The 24,467-nt window shown below is 41.6% G+C and overlaps 1 protein-coding gene across 1 annotated transcript in view; it reads right to left on the bottom strand.

Moving 5' to 3' along the window:
- The window catches only part of slc4a10b (solute carrier family 4 member 10b), a 128,348-nt gene that overhangs the window by 94,615 nt on the left and 9,266 nt on the right, over nt 1-24,467 (bottom strand). The window contains exon 2 of the mRNA XM_048599217.1: nt 13,768-13,925. Within this exon, the coding sequence (XP_048455174.1) occupies nt 13,768-13,925 (158 nt within the window). The remainder of the gene's footprint in view (nt 1-13,767; nt 13,926-24,467) is intronic.

Raw genomic sequence — 24,467 nt, 5'->3', positions numbered from 1 at the left:
ACAGCAGCTCAAGGAAGAAGCAACAGTAGAACAGTGACCAGAGACCCTATCACTTTACCTGACATTTGCAGCAGATGCTGTCATTGATTTACCCTTGTGGCTCATAATAAAGTTGGGATCAGCATGTGGTGATTCACCAGGCACAAGTGAACTGCAAACAGCCAGAAATAAAGGATGATTCATTTACCAGCTCATCAAAGTGCAAAGTGAAAGACAAGTACGGCTGCAGAGGACTCAGCTGAGAACTCAAGTGTCAGCAGGAGAGCACTGAATGGTCTGGCACACCAATTTCTGCATTAGCTGGCCTACCCGACAGTCTCCTGTCAAAATCAAGGAGCAAGGTGGGGGGTGCAGGGGGGATAGTTAACTTCCAATATGGCAAAAGACAAGGCATAAAGCTTTCCCTCTCCACAGCCTCTACTCCAGCTCCCTGCCTTCTTGCAGATTCAAATGTACCTTAACAGCCGCCATTATATGAACAGGTCACCAACTCATCTGACTACCCTGTGAAAATGTGTGGTCACATTCTTTACTGTATATACAAAATCTTCTATAAAGCATTCCTCAGTACTTTAACTTTCCAAAAGAAAAGAACCTGTCAATTTCTTTAACCTATAATTTGTGTGCTTGACCTACCACAATGCTATTTGTTACAAATTAAAAATAGGGGTAGAATATACACTGTTAAATCTCTCCCGGCAGGAAATTAGAAAACAGCAAACACTTGTCCAGAACTACTTTCAACTGAGAAGTCAGAAAAATAGCTTTTGGGATCATATTCTCTCCCTCCTCCTGGATGGCAAAGATAACTCTGGAGAGGAGATTGCCAAATCCGGAGCTCTGGCAGGACAGATTTGGAGTCACTGGATCAGTACCAGCAAATAAGAGAGGAAAGACCCTGATCTCAAAGTGCTCTTTAATCTTAATAAACATTTTTTATCAGTGGGCTCAGGACGTCTGTGTACTGACTTGGTGTCGGCTGAAACAGGCAAGTATAACTCAGTCATTGACTGATGTGTCTGGAACATGGCGCAGCTTCAGATTTCCTATGTGTTTTGCTGCTCTCTGTCTGTATACAGGTTCCCGCTCCTAGGCTCACAAGTAACATTCATGCCACACAAATGCCAGAAAATGACCACCTCCAATAAGAGACTATTTAACCACCACCTTTGACATTCAATGGTATTACCATCGCTGAAGCCCCTACTATCAACATCCTTGGGGTAATCAGTGACTAGAATTTCAAATGGACTCACCATATGAATACAGTACCTACAAGAGCAGATCAGAGGCTAGGAATACTGTGGCGAGTAACTCACTTCTTGACTCCCCAAACCCTGTCCACCAGATACAAGCCACAAGCCAGGAGCATGATGGAACATTCCCCACTTGCATGGATGGGTGCAGCTTCAACAATGCTCAAGAAGCTTGACACCACCCAGGACATTGCAGGCCACTTGATTGGCACCACATCTATAAATAACCACACTCTCCACCACCTACGCTCAGTAGCAGCAGTGTGTACTATCTACAACATGCACTGCAGCAATGCATCAAAGATCCTTAGACAGCAAATTCCAAACCCACAACCACATCCATCTAGAAGGACAAGGGCAACAGATACATGGGAACACCACCACTTGCAAGCTTCTTTCCAAACCACTCATCATGCTGACTTGTAAATATATCACTGTTTCTTTTATGTTGCTGTGTCAAAATCGAGGAATTCCTTTCTAAGGGCATTGTGCATCTACCTGAAGCGGTAGTTCAAAAAGGCAACTCATCACCACCTTCTCAAGGGCAACCAGGGATGAACAATAAATGCTGGCCAGCCAGCAATGCCCATCTCCCACAAATGAATAAAAGAAATGCTCATTAGCAGGCATTGGTAACAAGTGAAAGTGAGAAGGAGGAAGAGATCTCTGTGCAATAGTGAATTAATGCATCAGCCCCCATTCTGAAATGAATGGAATTGAAAATGTCCATTTCCACGTCTTAACAAATGTTCTGGATATTTTATGTCTCAGATACATATTTATATCCAGTTTACACACTTTTTGTTAGATATTTTAATGTTATTCTAGAAATGCTTTGGTCACAAGCATGCCAGACTGGAGAGTTTTCAGATTATATATGAAGTTAACTTGCAGTAGGTAAACAAATAGTTTATTAAGATTGTGTTTTTTTTAAACTGGGAATTAATTAAGGCTTCCTTTCCATGGGAAAGAGATCATTACTCTTCAATTAAATCAGTTATTTTATTCAAATGGCCACAGTCAGATCAAAATATGAAGACAGCAACACAACAAAGCTGTGTTAAACTTTTCCTTTAACCTTGCTTAATTAAGATGCTCACTGAAATCCAAGTTCATTAGTGTGCAAGAGTAGATTAGATGCTGCTGTGGTGAGACAACAGAATGGTTTAACAGCCTGATAGGAAATAAGAGCAGCTGCACTGAAAAGCCATTATGAATCGCTTGTTAGCAGATCTTATAAACAGTCCTGGATATTAATAATTAATAGTGGAATGAATGAAACCTTTGGGAGTTTATTTGGTGCCAGAGATGTTATTGAGAAGATAGAACACCTTTGGGAGGAACAGCATGAGCAGTGATAAGGAAAAGATGAGGTAACAGTGATTAAAATGGCCAGAGTGTATGGGCAAAGGTTCACAACCTAATGGTAGGCGAATTACATTAAAGGCATAATTTTCAACACAATATTTAGACAAAGACCTCAACACCCGTTAGTAAAGTAAATTGTAGTCATTTTAATCAGGTATCCACACCTGAAAAAGACTAAAAAGTAAGTGACCTTGGGAAAGCTCAAGGCTACTGAGCGTGGAAAAGAACACTGAAGGCAGGTTTCAGTCAAACATTCTTGACGTGTTCAATAAGTGCAGAGGATTTCAGCGTTGGAAACAGAAGTGGAAGAAGAATGAAAACACTGTTGTGCACGGTGGGTGTCAAACCTGATCTGGACCATTACTCACACTTATAAATGGTCATGTTATATCTTGTTTTGATTGCTTATTAAAAGCTCAACACTCTACTATGATGGTTCTATTGAAATCTTCATTGACTGATTAGTTGATAAATTTCAGAGTAATAACTCTCAAGTTCATCTCAAAGTTTCATTCAAAATACCTTTCAAACATTTATTAATAATTGATGCTGCAAGGCCTATCTTTCTTCTTCACGCTGCTTCTTTTCATTTCTGAACAATACCGACATTGGCAGGACCGACGTTGCTCAACGTTAGTTTCCTGGTGTCACATCAACTGGTTGGTTTATATGACACCAGGATAAGTGTTGTTTTTCTGTGCAGGTACATGGAGAGACAGAGCAGTGTGCACCCATATCAGTAAAAGAAGTCATACAGGTCACGGGAAGTTACTGAGAAAGCAAGTTCGCCAAGAGCTGCACAAATTTGTCACTTCATGTCTTATCAAGAGGATGCCCAGGTACTTGAACTTTTTACAAAAGTCCAAGATCCCATTTATAGAATTCCACACCACTTTAGATTTCTAATGACTACAAAATCCAACGCAAAACCCCATGGAGTATTTGGGCAGAAAAAGTACAACTGACAGGTATAATGGGAACAGGACTAGGCCATTTAATGGCCTTGAATCTCTTCAACCATTCAGTGAGGTCCCAGCTGATCTGTGACCATATTTCATAGAAAGCATTTACCTGTATGCCATGTCGCCTTCTGATAAAATGCTGTTAATTTAAATTAAAATTTATAAGTAATTTAGCATCAAATGGCATTTGCAGAAGAGAATTTCATTTTTTTAACACCATGTCTCTGAATCATTGTCTTTAACATTTATAACAATCCTCATCTTTTTTCCTTTGCCCCTGCCTCTGGTTTTCAATCAGGGAGAGAGTCTGATGCAATATCAATCCTTTCTGTCTCACAGGCTCCACAATTCCCACCATAACTTTGCCAAATTCAGGAGGCCGGCTTTTATGGCTTGCCAAAGCTCTTCTGGTGTTCCCTCATCAAATTTTATCAATAAATAATTTGCTTTATTATCCTTAAGCTCATCTAAATTCAGTCACAGCATTAAAAATTGATCTGTCCTTTTTCTTACTCTAGCCTTCAGTACTGTCACCAGTAAATGATGATCAGTACTACATTCCACTCCATGAACATACAAACATATGGACAGGAATTAGGGGGCTGCCACTCAGTCTCTTGAGCCTTCTCCACCATTCAATAAGATCATGAGTGATCTGATTCTAACCTGAACTCTACTTTCCTGCAAGTCCCGGATTATATTTCACCCGTTTGGTAATCAAGAATCTACTTAAAAATATTCAAAAATCTCTGCTTCCCTGACATTTGCAGAAGAGAGTTCCAAAGCCTCATGACCCTCAGAGAAAAAAAGTTACTCCTCATCTCAGTCTTAAATGGGTAAGCCCTAGTTCTAGATTCTCCCACAAAAGGAAACATCCTCTCCACATTCACAATGTCAAGATTCCTCAGGATCTTATACATTTCAATCAAATTGCCTCTTATCTTCTAAACTTCAGCCTAGCCTAGCCTATCCAACCTTTCCTCCTAAGGCAACCTACCCATTCCAGGTACTACTTTAGTACATCTTATCTGAATTAAATCCTTTCTTAAATAAGGAGACTAATACTGTACGTAGTACTCCAGACGTGGCATGACTGAACCGTTACCTCCATGTTTTTGAATTCAATTCCCCATACAATAAATTATAATATTTTATGAGATTTCACTATATCTGCAGACTCATTTTTATATTTCAGGTATTAATTCACTCAGATCCCTCTGCATCTCAGATCTTTGCAATCTCCCACCATTTATACAATATACTTTTTTACTTTTCCTGTCAAATCCAACAATTTTACATTTTCCCACATTATACTCCATTTGCCAGATCTTTGCCCAATGATTTAACCTATCTATATCCCTTTGTAGCAAACTTATGCCCTCTACATAATTTACTTCCCTGCCTACCTTGGTGCATTTATCAATTTAGCAACTAAAGTTTCAATCCCTTCTTTCAAGTCATTCAAACCATATGTAAAACGTTGAGATCACAATGCTGAAACCTCTGAGATCAAGAAAATTTGTATACTTTGGGGGTGAGATGCAAACAGGAAGGAGGTGTTTTGAAAAAGAGATTGTGCATCACATAACACCTGGATAAAGTGCACAATAAAAACACAAGGTTGGGCAATATCAAAACATGTAGTGGCACATCTTTAGGGCAGGCAGTACAGAATACATTGCAGAATATAACAGAAAGATCAATGCAGCCTCCAAATACATCAGGGAGGATACAAATTCAAGCCTAAAAGCTTCCAACTTGCTCACAAAAATGAATCACAGGGTAGACCAATCAGGGAAATATATGTGGGTGAATCTGTGAGGAGCTGCTTCTGCAAAGACAAAGTACATCGCTCCAATGTAGGCTGATCTAGCTCGTCCAATCACAAGTTCTGTCTCTTCCATTCTTGCTGCTTCTCAAGGGACAGAATCTGTGGTTGGAGAAACAGCAACGGTGGGCAATTGAAACTTCTGATCAGACAAGCTGGAAGAATTACTTTGACTGGACCCTACAACAATACTGCACAAGTGGCTCAAACTAAAAGCTCATCAAATGTTCCAAAGGCACTGATTATTGTACCTCAAAAGAACTGGCTGGACAAATCTTTATTAACAACATGCAGTTTAAGAAAAATTGGCTTTTCCTGAACTAAGAGAACTTCTGATTGTTGGTGGTGTTTCTGCAAAAGGTCAACAGGCTGCTCTGAAACAAATTAGATATTGTGTGTGCTAAGAGGAAAGGGTCTGATTACAATAGATGTGTGAAACTGAAAGAATAATAGTCATTTGATATTTTACCTGAGGAAATGCCTGGAACTCTCTTGATTCATAGTTTGATTTTCAATTGGAAATTCCTGACCAACGGTGGAATATGAACTCAGGTCCCCAGTGGTGTGAGGCAGCAATGCTAACCACTGAACCACCATGCCACCCAATGTTACAGCTATTTTGGAACTTCTTGGTGAGCAGCACACATCTTCAGTACTATTGCCTATTCTTAACAATATACTCCAATAGTTTTCAAAAAACAGATGCTAGGCTAATTGTTCATTAATTCTGTGGATTTCCTCTCTGTCCTTTTGTCGATAATGGAGTGACATGTGCAGTTCTCTGACTTAAAGAAGCAGTACCCAAATTGAAAGAATTTTCATAGACTATTACAAATGTGACATCTGTAAAATTTTCTCCTACTTTCCTCAAAACTCTAGAATGCATGCCATGTAGTACCTTGTATTTGTCACTCTTTGCTGTTGGCTATCTCCTTCATTACTGTCACTTTTCTTAAGTGAATTTAAATGACTGACTATCCCTTATGGGAGGCAATGGCCTAGTGGTATTATCACCACACTGTTAATCTAGACACCTAGCTAATGTTCCTGGGACTCAGGTTCAAATCCTACCATGGCAGACAGTAGAAGTTGAATTCAATAAAAATATCTGGAATTAAGAATTTAATAATGACTGTGAATCAATTGTCAGGAAAAACCTGTCTGGTTCACTAATCCTTTAGGGAAGGAAACTGCCATCCTTACCTGGTCTGGCCTACATGTGACTCCAGACTCACAGCAATGTGGTTGACTCTTAACTACCCTCTGGGCAATTAGGGATGGGCAACAAATGCTGCCCTAGCCAGTGATGCCCTCACCCCATGAATGAATAAAGGAAAAAAAATTTAGTTTCTTTGGAAATGTTGGCATAACCTCTTCCTCTACTGTACACAACATGCCTGGCATTTCTTTATTTTCATCAACAATACTAATGGTATCTGTTTTTAATGCACTAGTTCCTGGTCCACTTAACAAAAAAAAAAGTTTTGTATTGATTTTGTGATCCTTTGCAAGTTTTGTTTCATATTTCCTTCGTATCGCTATTTTGTCAGTTTTTCCAATTATTTGTATCTTCCGCAATCATCAGGATCTATGGGTATGCTTTGCATTATACATGCTTTTTCTTCTACTTAATTTTGTCTCTCACATAATTATTCTTGCAGTTTTTTTTCTGAAAAATAGAACTTTTACCACTAAGGGGAATAATCCAATTTTGTATTCATTAAATTATTTTTTGAATATCTCTTCTGTCATTTTACATATTAACAAACTTAACAAGTATAGGGTGAACGGAATCTGTCTCACTTTATTGAAGGCAGCCTCTCTTAAGTTTAGAATCCCATCGTGGAATATTATCTCCTCCCCTGAGGCTAATTTGGTGGTAGAGGGCATTTAATTAGGCAGGAGCATGGTACTTGAAAATCCTGTGACCACCCCAATTAAGTCTATGATTGAAAAGCCCATGAGCCAGCAAGACACCTGTAAGAGGGTATATAATGCTAGTCTGCTTATTGCTTGAATGGCACAAATTGTAGGTAGCCTTTAGAAAAAGAGGCACCACAGAGGTCTTGCCAGCTCTCCAGCCAATAGCCAATACACCTGTCACCTTTATAATATTCTGCCCACAGAAGCCATTTCATGTTTCCCCCTTTCAAACACTACACTGAATTCAATTATTTTGGTGGCAAAATGGTTAGCACTGTTGCCTCACAACACCAGTGACCCGGACTCGATTCCAGCCTTGGGCCTTTGTGTGGAATTTGCACATTGTCACCATGTCTGCATGGGTTTGGTCCGCTTTCCTCTCTCAGTCCAAACATGTGCAGGTTAAGTGGATCGGCCATGCTAAAAAAAATTGTCCCGCAAGGTCAATGGATGTGTAGGTTAGACAGGTTACACATGATTAAAAAAACCCATGCAAGATTATGAGGATGGGCTATGGTGCAATGCTTTTCAAAGCGTCAATGTAAACTTGATGGGCCAAATGGCCTATTTTTGCACTATAGGGATTTTATGTTCGCAATTAGATAACACTTCATACAGCACTATGCTACTAAATAAACATGGCACATAACCCATTAAATCTAATGCTGCCTCCCCTGTTGGTTCTATTGCTGAAGAAAACTATCCGAAGCACACAAGAAAAATTTATTATCTTTCTGCCATGTACTAGTCTGCTTGTACATATCTACTTGAATGGCGAAGCCTCTAGTAAAACAACTTGGCTTTTATTAAATGCCTGTATGACCTATGTATTACTGCAATCTGCCACTTTAGAGCTCCTGTCTGGGGCGAGGCTGGGGAAAGAGATGGTGTGCTGAAAATAACTCCTCCTAAAGTCTTAACATTTTTTTCTATTTCTGAATTGTATGCATAAAGACTCCACTGCCACTTGGTTCCTCTTCTTTTTTTATTTATTCATGTGTGCATTGCTGGCTAGTTTTATTGCCCATCTTAATTGCCCTTGAGAAAGTAGTGGTGAGCTGTCTTCTTGAACTACTGTAGTCATTGGGTTGTAGAGAGTTCCAGGAATTTGACCAAGTGATGGTTGAGGGACACTGATGTAGCTCCAAGTCTGAATGGTCAGTGGCTTGGTGGGGAACTTGCAGATGGTGGCTTTTCCAGCTATCTACAGCCCAGCCCTGCTCGGTGTTAGAGGTTGTTGGTTTGAAAGGTGCTGCCAAAGAAGCCTTGGTGATGTACTGCAGTGCATCTGGTAGATGGAACACATTGTTTCCAATGTCTGTCAGAGATGACGGGAAGCAACGTTGATGGTGTTGGATGGAATGCCAATCAAGCAGGCTGCTTTGTCCTGAATGGTGTCAAGATTCTTGAGTGTTGTTGGAGCTACACTCATCCAGGTTTGTGGAGGGTAATTCCATTACATTACTTACTTGGGCCTTGTAGATGGTGACCAGATTTTGGGGTATCAGGAGGTGAGCTACTCACTGCAGAATTCCTAGCCTCTGACCTGCTCTTGCAGCCATTGTACTTATGTGGCTAGTCCAGTTCAATTTCTGGTCAATGGTAATCCCCAGAACCTTGACTGGGGGGGGGGGGGGGGGGGGTTCAGTGATGTTAATGCCATTGAATGTCAATGTTTAATAGTTAGATTCCTTCTTGTAAGAGATGGTAATTGTTTGGCATTTGTGTGGCACGAGTGTTACTTGCCCCTTGCAGCCCAAAACTGGGATATTGTCCAAGCCTTGCCACATTTGCTCATAGACTGTTTCAGTGTCTGGTATGATTCCATGAGTATGTCTAAGACAGGTTGTTTCTTGACTAGTGTGTGAAACAGCTCTTCCAATTTCATCACTAGCCCCGGGTTATAGTCAGGAGGACTTTGCAGGGTAGACAGGACTGTGTTTGCCATTTCTAACACCTAGATTGATACCAGGTGTGCCCGGTTTCATTCCACTTTTGAGACTTTCTCATCACTGGTACAACTGAGTGGCTTGTTAGTCTATTTCAGAGGGCAGTTAAGAGTCAACTGTTGTGGGTCTGTAGGCTAGGTAAGTATATTAGATTTCCTTCCCTAAAGGACTTTAGGTGGGTTTTTCCAATCATCAACAATGGGTTTATGGTCATCATTAGATTGGTAATTCAAGACTTTTATTTAATTTGAATTCTGACATGGTATCCGCAGAACATTATGTGGTACTCTGAATTACTAGAAGGTAAAATCGAAATAGCCCCAGAGGTCAATAGAGCTGTTCTCTCATTACTGAGGGATGACTGGTGGTGAGTTTAACCTGAGGGTCACCATGTCTCAAGCGAGGGGGCAAGATCGAGAAGGCAGGACCTTCAAGGTGACCTCAGCAGGTACAGGAATGGAACCTGTGCTGTTGGTGTCACTCTGCATCACAAATTAACTGTCCTGCCAACTGAACTAACTGACCCCTGAATGCCAGTCCAGTGATAATATGACAGTGCCTTTGCTTCCCTCTACATCATAGCTGCAAGAAGATAAATGATCTGCTGTTCTCCGCCACGGCATTTATCACTGTCTACTCAATGCTTCATTCTCCTAGGAGTGTGAAGTAGCATGTAAAGTTGCCAATGCAGAGGACTGTCACACAGGAGGTTGGATGCCAGGCATCTCCATAAGATGCTCCATGCACAATCAATACCTGTCACTTCGTCGTAGGTACCAACGCAACACAACTTACACCATGGTGGAACTAGATCACACATATTTGGAAGTGTTTACACTCAAAAATTAAAAGGAGCTACAACACTCAGCAGCTTGCACACCATCAGGTTACTAACCTTTCACCACAACTAGGGGAACATAAAACTGATAACTTTTCAACAAAAGCTTGCAAGATACGAAGACAAAACCACAGACAATAGCCTTTTGTGCTGAATTCACTTGTGAGATTGCCTGCTCCAGTCAGGTTTGCTGACATCAGCAAATGTGGGTTTCTCAGTTCGGCAAGTTTATTGGCCCAGTCAGGCTTCACTTTTAATATTGTAAGTATTTAACAACAAGCTGGATTGCATATAACTAAGACTTCACATGGGCAGATCAACATGGAGAGGTTTCAGCCCTAAGCATGGGTGCAAAGAAAATGTCTACCTTGCCAGGTACATACATACATAGTTGGGTTTGTGAATACATATGTTTCCTGTTCTGAGCTAGTAAGATTGTGATCATGAAGGTACTTCCAATGTGCTGGGATGTTAATGAGTTTTCATGAAGTGCACCTGAAAGATTCTGAGAAAACTGTAGCAAATCTTTAACCCATCATCTGGAAACTGAATTTTTGACTCCCATCCAATTAAGCTGCCCATCCACCCTTCCAAAAGCTCCAGATAGGCACAGAAAATTCCTAAATAAAAACCGAAAGAACTGCAGATGCTGTAAATCAGGACCAAACGCAAAGTTGCTTGAAAAGCTCAGCAGGTCTGGCAGCATCCGTGAAGGGAAAATACAGAGTTAACTTTTTGGGTCCAGTGACCCTTCCTCAGAACTGATGGTGGCTGGGAAAACGTCAGTTTATATGCAGAAAATAGGGAGGTGGGTGGGGTAGGGAGTAAACAATAGGAGAGAGCCCAAACAGAGAGAAAGACAGTTGGACGAAGGAGTTGTTAACGATCAGGCTGGGAGGGTGATTGGGGACTGTTAGTGATTAACAACAGGGGGTGTGTACTGGCAGGCTATGTGGTAACAAGGCCTGGTGTGTGGGGTAGGGGGCTGGGACATGGGAGAGTTTAGGCCCTAAAATTATTGAACTCAATATTGAGTCCGGAGGGCTGTAGGGTCCCCAAGCGGAAAATGAAGTGTTGTTCCTCCAGCTTGCGTTGGGCTTCACTGGAACACTGCAGCAAGCCAGAGACAGAGATGTTGGCCAGGGAGCAGGGTGGTGTGTTAAAGTGACAGGCAACAGGTAGTTCAGGGTCATTTTTGCAAACAGAACGTAGATGTTCTGTGAAGCGGTCGCCAAGTCTATGCTTCGTTTCCCCAGTGTAGAGGAGACCACATTGTGAGCAGCGAATGCAGTGGACTAGATTCTGGGAAGTGCAGGTGAAGTGTTGCTTCACCTGGAAGGTATGTTTGGGCCCTTGGATACTGGAGAGGGAGGAGGTAAATGGGCAGGTGTTGCACCTTTGCCGGTTACAGGGGAAGGTTCCGTAGGGCTTTGGGGAGGTGGTGGGGATGAAGGAAGTGTGGGCCAGGGTGTCCCAGAGGGTACAGTCCCTGCGGAATGCAGACAAGGAACGGGAGGGGAATATGTGTCTGGTGGTGGCATCTCACTGGAGGTGGCAGAAATGGCGTCTGATGATCTTCTCTATGTGGATGCTGGTGGGATGGTAGGTGAGGATAAGGGGAACCCTATCGCTGTTGCGGGAGGGAAGAGAAGGGGTGAGGGCGGAAGTGTGGGAGATGGGTCGGACCTGGTTGAGGGCCCTGTCGACAACGGAGCTGGGGACTCCTCAGTTGAGGAAGAAGGTGGACGGTTCCAAGGCTCTCTTGTTGAAGTTGGCCTCATCTGAACGTATGTGACGGAGACGGAGGAACTGAGAGAATGGGATGGAGTCTTTACAGGAAGTGGGGTGTGAGGATGTATAATCCAGGTAGCTGTGGGAGTTGGTGGGTTTGTAATGGATATTAGTGGCCAGTCTATCCCAAGAAATGGAAACAGAAATGTCGAGGAAGGGAAGGGAGGAGTCATAGATAAACCAGGTGAAAGTGAGGACAGGGTGGAAGTTGGAGGCGAAATTGATGAAGTTTTCCAATTCCAGACGAGACAGGGAAGCAGCACCGATGATATCATCGATGTATCAGAGAAAGAGTTGTGGGTGGAGGCCGGAATAGGACTGGAACAAGGAATGTTCCACGCACCCCACGAAGAGACAGGCATAACTGGGGCCCATGCGGGTACCCATGGCAACCCCTCTTACCTGAAGAAAATGAGAGGAGTTGAAAGAGAAGTTGTTGAGGGTGAGAACAAGCTCAGCCAAGCGGAGGAGGGTGGTGGTGGGTGGGGATGGTTCAGGTCTTTGCCCAGGAAAATTCCTCCTGTGTTCTTTGAGGCTTAGAAGAGCTAATAGAGCCATCTCATTGAACTGTACAAAATTCTTAGAGGGCTAATAGGGTAAACACTGAAAATCTCTTTCTCCAGCCTAGAGAATCTAGAACCTGGGGTCATAATTCTGCAAATGGAGTTGGTCATTTAGTATGAAGATGAGGTAAACAAGTTGTGAACATTTGAATTCTCTACCCACTTCTAATGTTTCTGCAACTACTTGTTTAAGGGAAAAGAATTCTCCCCTTCAAGCTGCTTTCAACTCCACTTTTAAATCCTTGCACAACGTAAACTTTGTCGTCTATTTGTCATGAACAGCCTCTCCAACTTTCCCACCTTTTACAGCTTTTCATGGCCTTCATTTCTCAAGTTCCTGAAAACATTGTACTCAAAAGTTCACCTGGCAGTATGAATGTTTCTGAATTAGCTCAAATAAGGTTTTTTTCTTACAACACACATTGTAAGAACTCACCAAGGCTCTTCCAACAGAAACTTCCAAATCAGAGACCTCTGCCACCTAGAACAACAGCAGCAGGTACATAGGAACACTACCATTTGCAAATCCACCTCCAAGCCACATACAATCCTGACTTGGAAATGTATCATTATCTATTCATTGTCACTGGGTCAAAATCCTGGAACTCCCTGCTTAACAATACTCTGGGTGTCTCTACACCCCAGGGTTCAAGAAGGGTAATTCAAAACTACCTTCTCCTGGGCAAATAGAAATAGGCAATAAATGCTGCCCCAGCCAGCAACATCCCCATCTCATTAACAACTTTTTTTAAAAAAAACAAAAGAGCACTATTTCTATCTTTATATAAGCAACTACATAAAAACGGAGAATGATAAATATTTGACAGAATTTGAAAGTACAATTTACTTACAACAAATTCAGTATTTTCCCCACTGTGGACTCATGCCAAGTAGTAAAGAGATCCTTCATTTATTCAGCAGAATTCTCAGGTGGCCCAATTCAATCCATTCAGGTTCAAATGTTACCAATGTATAGCATAAGGCATTGCACAGCTCTGGATGGATAGCATGCAGGTATGCCCAATAATTCTAAGGGTTCAGTTGGGGTAATTTAAAGATGTATTACTAATCTAGGTTAGTGGCTTTAAATGGTTGAGAAATAATAATCAGCCTTTTCCTACCAAACTATTAGGATTTTCACAGCTGGAACCTGAAAAGAAACACATCTATGTTTATATCCCTATACCTGTCTGTTAAATTGCCTTTATTTCTAACTGTTGTTCCCATACATAGATCAAGAATCATTGGTTTCCAGGAAATTACATACATTATACATTGAAGAGACTAACCGTGTTGGAATAGGAACTTCAGCAACTCCTGAGAGAACAACAGCAGGAGACAAACGGACAAATGCTACTATTGATCGATCCAAAAATTCAAGTTCGCCAACTAAAATATTTGAAGCCTCTGCACCCGCAGGAATCTTTTTCATAAAATGCATATCCACCTGAAAGAAGAACACAGTATTAAAAACAGAGACTGCAAGATTTGCTTTGAATTTTTTTTTTGGTCTTTTACATGCCATTCTAGTTATAGTTTCAGACAAACATTTTATATATCATGAGCTTTAACTTTGTGTCTACTTAAGTAAGCCTGTTTGAAGTTTCCATCCAAGCAACTGGAAAATATTTTATACACAGAAATAATTAGCAACAAGCTCTAAAGTGATTTTTGTTTGGAATCAATTATATTCATTTTGCTTTGTTGCTGTGTACAGGTTATTGATGGCTCTTGTTTGCATGAATTGTTTCACATTGCAGTTAGGCTTCACACAATATTACACAGCGAGTGAAAACTGACAAATGGTTTCCTGCTGAAAGAAAGTGAAGTACACAAAGGAGAGTGTGGAAGACCTCCCTCCCTACACCAATGGCTGGGTCATATGTCCCTGTGGTGGTGGATTGACAGGTGGGGGTGAGGTGGGATCGGGGTGGGGGTGGGGTTGGGGTGGGATCCATAAAAAATCATGGTTCCTAGGCCTGTTGCCTATCTGCTGCTCCGCTGCCATTTTACTAGTAATGGTAGAACCATTGGGAGACCCGCCCACCACGGTCACATTGAGGCCCTTAAGCGGCCAATTGTTCTAATTTTACCAGCGATAATAGGGGCCCACACCAAGAGGCCAATAAACAGGCTGATAATGGGCAAGCGGTTGCCAATTCAATGTGCCCCCTGGGTCCAAACGGCACATCCTACCAGCTCCTCTTCCCTGGCCAATATATTCCATGCTCCTCAGCCTCTGAACCGTAGCCTGACAGAAAAATAGAATTTGACTTATTCAGTCACTGCAATCTGTGTCCCCAACAGGCCATAAATACACATACTACTTCAAGCAGCATATCACCCAACTAACGAATAAATGTCCCCGACAAAAGAGGATAGAAAATAGGAAACAAAAACAGAAATTGCCGGAGAAACTCAGCATATCTGGTAGCATCTGTGGAGAGAAAGCCGAGTTAATGTTTCAACTCTTGTGGCCTGTCTTTAGAAGTGAAAATAGAAAACAGGAGCAGGAGTTGACCATTCAGCTTTTCTGCCATTTAATATGATCATGGCTGATCATCCAACTCAATACTCTGCTCCTGGTTCACCCATACCCTTTGACCCTTCAGCGCAAAGAACTATATTGATAGCCTTCTTGAAAATATTCAATACATAGATTCATAGAGATATACAGCACAGAAAGAGATCCTTCGGTCCAACTTGTCCATGCCAACGAGACATCCCAAATATTTGCCAGCATTTGGCCCATATCCCTCTAAACCAATCCTATTCATATACCAATCCAGATGCCTTTTAAATGTTGTAATTGTACCAGCCTCCACCATTTCCTCTGGCAGCTCACCCTCTGCGTGAAAAAGTTGTCCCTTGGATCCCTTTTAAATCTTTCCCCTCTGACCTTAAACCTATGCCCTTTAGCTTTGGACCCCCCAATCCCTGGGGAAAGACCTTGCGTAATTACCCTATCCATGCCCCTCATGATTTTATAAATCTCTCTAAGGTCACTCCTCAGCCTCTGACGCTCCAGGGAAAATGGTCCCAGTCTATTCAACCTCTCCTTATTGCTCATTCCTGAAAACCTTTCTGAACTGTTTCAAGTTTCACAACATCCTTCCTTTAGCAGGGAGACCAGAATTGTACATAGCATTCTAATAGTGGCTTAACCAATGTCCTGTACAGCCGCAACATAACCTCCTAACTCCTATACTCAATGTCCTGACCAATAAAGGCAAGCATACCAATACTTTGGTCTCAACCACTTCACGTGGCCGAGCATTTCACAGGCTCAACACTCTCAGGGTGAAGAAATTCCTCCTCATCTGACATCTACAAGAACTGCGTAATTGTGCTTAGTTGCATTGTTGAAATGAATATTCATCTCAAATGCCATATTACCTAATATGCAAGCAACTATATAAATCAAAATTTTCACAAATGTTCCATGAATCTGTATTCTACGATCTAGCCAGAATTTTGTGTATAATTTAGCACATTCTCTTCTTACTCGCACATTATTAACTCATATACAAATGCCACTTCATTTATATGCTGTTCCATTCTCACAGTCTACTGCAATGCGTCAAAAATAGCAACGTAAGGTGGCAGTCAAAGCAAAGAGAACAGTCAATGGCCGTGCTGGCAACCACTATGGTGAAATGCTGAAAGGTTTACACTGAATTAACCTAGAAACACCAATAAAATAACTATTGTATTCTCACAAGCATTGAAAAGTATAAAATTCCATCTTAATTAACTGAAACCTTAGCTCCAAACTTTTCCTAATTGCTTTGAAATAAATTCAAATCTCCAGTCCCTTTGCTAATGACCTGCTTATATCTAGATTTGCATTGTTGCAATTTGATGGAGCCAATTCTTTAAACGATTTAATCAAAATAAACTTAGACTCCAAATTCTTCCTGCATATTTACTCAAAATGTTTAACCCTATATCCAGATGCAGAATTGATTGCTGATAAAATATAAAAGAGAATGCTTCAGTAGTTCTGTACAAACACTACTCCATTATCTTCCCCATACAAGTGCTACTCGAATATTATTGGAAATAAATTTAAGGCGGGACTTAAGCTAAAATTACTCAGATTTTAAGGAATTGTTTATTCCAAAGTTGAGACAGATTTCCTTTCACAGCTTTCATAATGATTTCATTTCTATCTAATGCGTGTTTTTTTTGGAGAGAGCAGGCGATGCAGCCATGCAAATGCAACAACTTAAACAGGCCGAATTGTATGAAGCTTTTCCAGTAACATTGACTGTGCAGCTGCATAGCTTAAAGGGAACATTCCATCCATCTCTCTAGATACCTCTGCATCTAAAGCTTTTTAACTTATTTCCATATCTATGTATAGAAGTATTTATTTCTGTCTACATATATTTATGCAGATCTTGCTCACTGTGAGTTAAAAGATTTTGTTATACTGAGGTTGAAGATGGAGTTTAACTAAATTGGGAAGGGAAGATGCTGGAATTTTGGACTATATACAGAAAGAATTTTGCAGTTTAAGAGAATCTGACCGGCATTATAAATAGGTCCCAATGACAATACTAATTTTTCTGTATTCTGTACATCGGGTGCCCCTGATGAACCTTGAAAAATACCACAGGGGATACATTAATTGCACATAATTACATTTTGCAATTGTTGAAAAATGTTAATTCTTTATCGAATTATAGATCTCATTACCAGAAGTAAATCCTCACTATGGTGAGAAACCAAAATGCAAGCCAAAACAACTTCTAAAAATTACTTGGAACTACATAATTTGAATTCCTTCTGACTCCTGCATGTGATAGGTGTTTAATTTCTTCAAATTCTTAATCTGTCGATTAGGACCATGAATTGGTGGTGAGGCTGTTGGTAACAGTATCAGAAGTGACTAACACTTCTGCTCAAAGCGAGCAGATGGCCATTCATGATCATCGCAGCGGAAGCCAATTCGGTAAGCATGTGTGAACAGTGCAGCAGATCATGCAGTGGAGTTGGACAAGAAATTGTCACACTCACCATTACAGTTTGAAGGCCGCATGCCTTAAAGAACACCCGGACACACATTCACAAGAATGAAACCATACCCATGAATCTTTTCCCCCAGAGATGTCTCACAACAGACAATGTGCAATCCCACAAATCAGCAAAGCCTCACAGCAAGACCAGCTGGGAAGGATGGGAGGTCCTGTTCCACCCAATCTGCCCATAGCAGCCTTTGCAGAAGTAGCAGCTCAAGAGCCTGTGTCCACTGCTGAAAGAGAATGAACAATCTGCTACAGTGCGTAAGGTAAAGCGACATCACGTAGTAATTGCAAAGTGACTCTCATAAGAGTATCAAGCAGTGTGAACAAGCAAGCACAGAGGGGTGCAAGCAGGAGCTTGGGTTTCAAGTTTCAGCAACAGATGGAACTTGTAGATTTAATGTGTGGGCGGAATTGCATGCTGTTAATATTATACCAGTTGCAGGATGGTGTGGGTGTCAAACATTTAATGGAGAGGACTCAGAAACTGTCATAGGCATGCATGCTCATAAAGTGTTTTTCAATCATTAGGATGACACTTAATCACTAAGTTTGTCTGCAGGAGAAAACAGCTTATAAATGGAGGCAGTACAATATGACTGGAGGGGGCCACCCACAGTATGAGAACTCTAAGTCCGTTTGAGGAGAGGCTGCAGAAATTGCCAGGGAGGAACAGAACCGAACCTGTGCAGATGGAGAGACAGGAGTTTTACCAGTAAGGATACCTCCAATTTGTTGATGACAAATGGACATGCAAGAGTAATGCCTGAAACACTGCTGATAAAAGAGATTATGCATAACCAGCAGCTTGTTCTCCATAGTATATCCTTGCAGTATGTCTGAGAAGATGAGACAGCCTATCCCCAGCTTCATTTCAATGTTGTGTACCACCTCTTATGAGGATGACTCAGTATCCTCAGAGGATGCACTTTCAAAACATTTATTTGAATACTTCATTGGCACAGAAAAAATGTTGGAAGTATATATTAAATTTCACTTTAAGTATGTTTGTCATATTTTCATTTTGTTACTTGTTTCTGTATTGGTTGTATGAAATCAAGGGCATCATACCTCGTTCCCAACTAGTTCTGGATGACGTAGACCTATGGATATAACATTTATTATATCATATCATTAGTAGTGGCAACTTTGAGCAGACTGACATATGCAGCCTCAAATGTTGGACAACATTTGCAACACATCTGGTAACCAGCAGCAATGTTCACCCAATTTTAAACTCATCAAGCCTGCTGTCTGAGGACCATCTGCTGTCAAGTCATTGCATGTCTTGCCAATGTCCATGTGACAAGGTTCTTTGCAAGACATTGGCCCCATCTGGAGAATGTGTCAATGAATCAGGAGCGTAACAGTGCCAAATTAAAAGTGCATGTGGCATCCAACATTGCATTGATATGGGCTTACTTGTGAAAAGGGCATCCAGCACATTTCCTTCAAAGTGTGCAAGGTCACATGAATGTGCATTATGCTGTGTGGCACAGATGCTGCAATGTTATCTGAGCAGCACATAAACCAGAAATGGAAATGTACTGCTTCAGATTGCCCACACGCAGAATCACAATACTAGCAGTGTTAAAGTGAATTCACTAGCAGTAGAAAAGAACGATGCAATGAAACAGAAATCTATGGCGGCCAAGAAAGAACCCTTATCAACAAGATGAGGGAAAACAAATTCTCTTCATCTCTAATCTGAAATGGTGACCCCTAAGTTTAAAACAATGTCCCCGAGTTCTGGACTCATTTGCAAGAGGAAATATCCTTTCCAAATCCACCTTGTCAGGACTATGCAGGATGTAATACGCTTGAATCAAATTACCTCTCACTTCTCTAAACTCAAGTGGAAACAGACCCGGCCTTTCCATATAAGGCACTCATTCCAGGTATCAAAATAATAAAGCTCCTCTGAACCTCTTGTTGGAACTGGTCATTGGCCAGCATTTACTGCAAAATGTTACTTGACACTTATCAGCCCAAGTCTGAATGTTCTGGCTGTATTTGAATATGAACTGCTTCAGTACCTGAGCAGTCAAGCATGATGCTGAACGTTGTACTTATCAACCAACATCCACAATTCAGACCTTATAATGAAGGGTAGGTCATTGATGAAATAGCTGAAGATTGTTCAGCCTAGAACAATAGACAATGCCCCGAAGAACTCCTGCAGAGATGTACTGTGGCTGAAACGATTGATCTCCAACCACCACAACCATCTTCCTTTGTGATCCTTATTGACTACAGTTCTGCCTTCAACTCCATAATTCCAAATATACTCATCCACAAACTCCTAGACCTGGGTCTCGGCCCCATTCTCTGTAACTGGATCCTTGACTTCCTGACCTGTACACCACAATCAGTAGGAATAGGTGACCACACCATCTCCACCATAGGACTGCATACTCAGCCCCCTACTAAACTCCTTAAGCACTCATGACTGTGTGTCCAAATACCACGCCAACGCAATTTACAAGTTTTCTCATGACATCACACTGCAGGTTGGAACTCAAACAACGACAATACAGAATACAGAAAAGAGATTGAGTGCTTAGTGGCACGGTGTAGAGACAACAACCTCTCCATCAACATCAGCAAAACTAAGGAGCTGATCATTGACTTCAGGAAGCGGAGTGAAGGGCACGTCCCTGTCTGCATCAATGTTGCTGAGGTGGAGATGGTTCAGAGCGTCACATTCCAGTGAGTGTTGGATCACCAACAATCTGTCCTGATCCATACACATTGACGTGACAGTCAAGAAAGCACAACTACATCTCTACTTCCCCAGGAGGTTAAGGAAATTCAACATGTCCACAAAGACTGTGACTAATTTTTATAAATGCACCATAGAAAGCATCCTATCTGGATGCATCACAGTGTGGTATGGCAAATACTCTTCCCAAGACCACAAGAAACCACAGAGAATAGTGAACACAGCCCAGTCCATCACGAAACCAAACTTCCGTCCACTGACTCCATCTTTTCTTCCCACTGCCTCAGGAAAGCAAACAACATAATCAAAGACCCCTCACACCCTGGTTATACTCTCTTTCACCCTCTTCCGTCAGGCAGAAGATACATAAGTTTGAATACATTTAAGAACAGATTCAAGAACACCTTCTTGCCTGCTTTTATCAGACTTTTGAACGGATGTCTCAAACATTAATGTTGATCTTTCTCTCTCCACACCTTCTCTGCGGCTGTAACACTGTATTCTGTTCTGCTACTCTGATGCACTTTGTATGGTATGATCTGCCTGTATAGTACGCAAAACAGCACTTTTCACTGTATCTCAGTACATGTGACAACAATAAATCAAACACAAACAATCAGTCTGACTCCAATCAGCGAAGACAGACCCCCCCAAACCACACACACACCCAATTCCCAGTGATATCAAGGGCTCATTGATGCCATACAATGGTCAAATGTGGCTGTTACGTCAAGGGTAATCACCCTCTCCTCCCCTCTTGAATACAACTCCTTAACTCATTTATTAATCCAGGTTGTAATGAAATCAGTGGCAGAGTGACCCTGACAGAAGCCAAACTGAGCCTCAGTGAGCAGGTTATTCTTCAGTTAAGTGATGCATGTTGCATTGCCAACAACAGCTTCCATCACTTTGTCGACAGATAGGGCTGGATTTGATCATCCCGCAATTTGTCGACAGGGTAAATGTGACCAATTTTCCACACTGGGAAGTAGATGTCAGTGTTGCAGATGTATTGGACCAGCTTGGCTAGGAACATGACATGTTCAGCAGCACAGTTTTCCTTACTATTGCTGGAATATTGTCAAGGCCCATACGCTTTACAATATCCAATATGTTTAGCCATTTCTTGATATCACATGGAGGGAATCACAGTTTACTAACCCCATATACATTCTTGTCCCCTCTGTTCCTGCACCAAGGTTACCATGATGGTCCCACCTTCTCAACCACTCCCTTTGCCTGAGGTGTGGTGATCCCCAGGTTAAATCATCTCCATTTGTCTCTCTCTAATGATACTGTAGCCCTATGGCCAACCAGGACTATGACATTTCTATGATGCTTCCCTTGAACTTCCCTCTACTACCCTTAACCCAATAACCATCTTCCTACACATTCTCCTCTCCCAAGCCTACACCAATTTCCATCCCCATGCCTACTCTGACCCCTCGCATTACTCACATTATCTGTGATAGATCCTCCCATGTAACCATCCTATACCTGACTGTGACTACAGAACTCTCACCCATCTTACTCCCCTACACCCCTTGTCTCTACTGTGACTGTTCTATCTGCTACTCATTAGCCTCAGTTGAACCACCAACACTCCACCATATACAGCACAGACATCCCCCCCACCGCTAGCTACTTTGGTAGAGGGGCATGGGTTTGCATGAGTTGGCATGGATATGATTTTGGTAGTGGTTGGGGACAGGCTGCTAGGCCTAATTTTGAAGAAAGCTTCTGGGACAAAGTCTCAGAGAACCAACGTAAATCTATTAGCGAACCTGCCTCAGCACTGAAATGCCTCGATATCTGTCGAGAGGCAATAGGCCCAATTCCAGCATGCGTCTTCCACCTGGAAGGCAAATCCTGTCCAGGCACCCTTTGCCCAGGTGGACATACCAAGCCGGGAAATTATTCATCTCCTGCTACTCACCTCTAAGATGAAAATCCCACCCACACTCGTCAAATTAATAATCTATTAAAAAGCATGCAGCAAATTTGACTTTCATTGAATGTCAAATATGGTGCAGCTTTCCAATCGAAGTAAACCCTCACATAGTACATTTATTTAAACCAAAAAGAAAATGTGTAATGGAAGGATTATCTAAGATTAAAAGAAAAAAATTGTTTATTCCGTGAATGATAAATGAGGATTAAGAGAGAAGACCATAAGACCATAACATATAGGAGCACAATTAGGCCATTCACCCCAATGGAACAATTCCCTTCTTCCCCAGTAAGGTGTCAATGTCCCATGAATTCAAACCCGTTTCTCCCACGTCAATCTTTAAGGTACAAATTTACCTCTTTAAGCTTGTTCAGCCTGTGTAAATTTGCTTGTGGCTGAGGTAGTAATCCAGGGAATATTACCTTTTTGGTTCTGCTTTACAATTTATCCCCTAGCTGCTAATATTTCCTCAGCAGAACCTTTTTCCTCTTTCTATCTATATTATTGATACCTAAATGGATCATTACAACTGGATCTTTCCTCCCCCACTCCAAGTTTCTTTGCAGCTCAGGTGAGATATCCGGAACTCAGGCACCAGACAGGCAATACAGCTTTTGAGACTCTCAACCCTGGCCACAGAGAACAATGTCTATTCCCCTTACTATACTATCCCCGATTACAAGTACATTTCTCTTTTTTTCCCCTCTCTCAAATGGTTCCCTGTACCAGGGTGCTATGGTCAGTTTGCTGTTCCTCCCAAAAGCCCCCACTCTCATCCAAATATAGAACAGGAATCTCAAACCTGTTAGCCAAGCTCAAGAGCGGAGGGTCCTTCAGCACTACCTCCTGGATCCTTCTACCTGGCTTGCCTGTAGTCACACCACTCTCTCCCTGACCACTGACTGAATTTGAGGTAGTTAATATAAGGGGTGAGGCTAACTCATGAAACACAGTGTCCAGGTAAATCTCCCCTCCCTAATGTGACGCAGTGTTCGAAGCTCATCACTTGAGAGAAACAAAAGAGTTTAGAGATGCGAGATGTGAAAATGTCTTGGGACAGTAGGGAGGGTCCTGGTAGAAAAGATATAGTTTTGCAGATTAGGATGAGTACCTTTTCACTGAGATCAAGCTATGACTGTGTATGTGAGGATTAGCACTCTTGAAATGTAGGTTGAAAATGAACTACATGTGTGTGGGATTTAGCATTACATTGATTACTGCGAGTGACCTGTGAGTCAGTAGGTTTATTCATCAACAGTGAGCAGTAAGCAAATTTGTGGGGATTAGAATTAGAATGCATCATCTGTTGGGACTGAGTTTGTGGGCATTGCAAACGCATTTTTCAGCAAGTGAGCTGAGATAAACACATTTTATTCATTTCACAATATACGTTTACAATGCTTATTGAAACATTTCATTGAAACATTGAAACATTGCAACATCATAAAATTTGAACATTCTACAGCTGGGTTAATCAGCTAATTAATCAGAAACAATGATTTGCTGGCTGCTTGAGAAAAATCAAAGGATCATTATTATACTAAGTTGTGAATTAATTCCTTTTAATGAAATCTATTTCTCAGAACAATGACTATTTAAAATTAAAATGGATTTTTAAGCAAGTCTCTAATTGTGAAGTAGATGTAGTTGTTCTTGTTTCTTTTCTAAGCAAGGTAAATAAAGCCACATATAAATTTAATTAAACTATCTGGACCATTATAACTAATCTAAATGGATAATGTCATTAGAACTGAAATGTTTTCACAACCAACCTTTCAAGTGCTTACGAACAACGCACTATAGGAAGGATATGATTGCACAGGAGCGGGTGCATGAGAGAATCACCAGGATGTGATGATGCCTGGTTTGGAGAATCTTAGCTATGTACAGCAACTGAATAAGCTCAGGTTGTTTTCTTTGGAGCAAAAAAGGTTAGAAGGAGAACCTGCTTCAGTAAGATGGCGGTAACAGAGCAAGCAGCATCTGGGCTCCTGTGCTCAGGCTTGTCCTCTTCACCTGCTGTTTCTTTTTCTTTTTCATTTATCCCCTTCTTCTTTTCTCAGTTTTATTTAGTTTTTGCTCAAACTTACCTGACAAAGTGAATTCTTCTGCAGGAAGGCGGCTTCGATGGGCTCCAGAGCAGCGGCGGTATTGTTTGAGGCAGCGTGACTACAGAGTCGGCCAGGCTGTGAGGGCTGAAGCGGGACTCTCGCTTCCGCATGGAGTAGGCCCCTCGTGGCAACATGGTGTGGGCTGGTGTAGCCCAGAGGAGGACTCTGGCAGTGGCAT

This window comes from Rhincodon typus, chromosome 7, assembly GCF_021869965.1.
Source record: "Rhincodon typus isolate 14 chromosome 7, sRhiTyp1.1, whole genome shotgun sequence".
Lineage (NCBI taxonomy): Eukaryota > Metazoa > Chordata > Chondrichthyes > Orectolobiformes > Rhincodontidae > Rhincodon > Rhincodon typus.
This window is presented reverse-complemented; position numbering and strand designations above follow the sequence as displayed.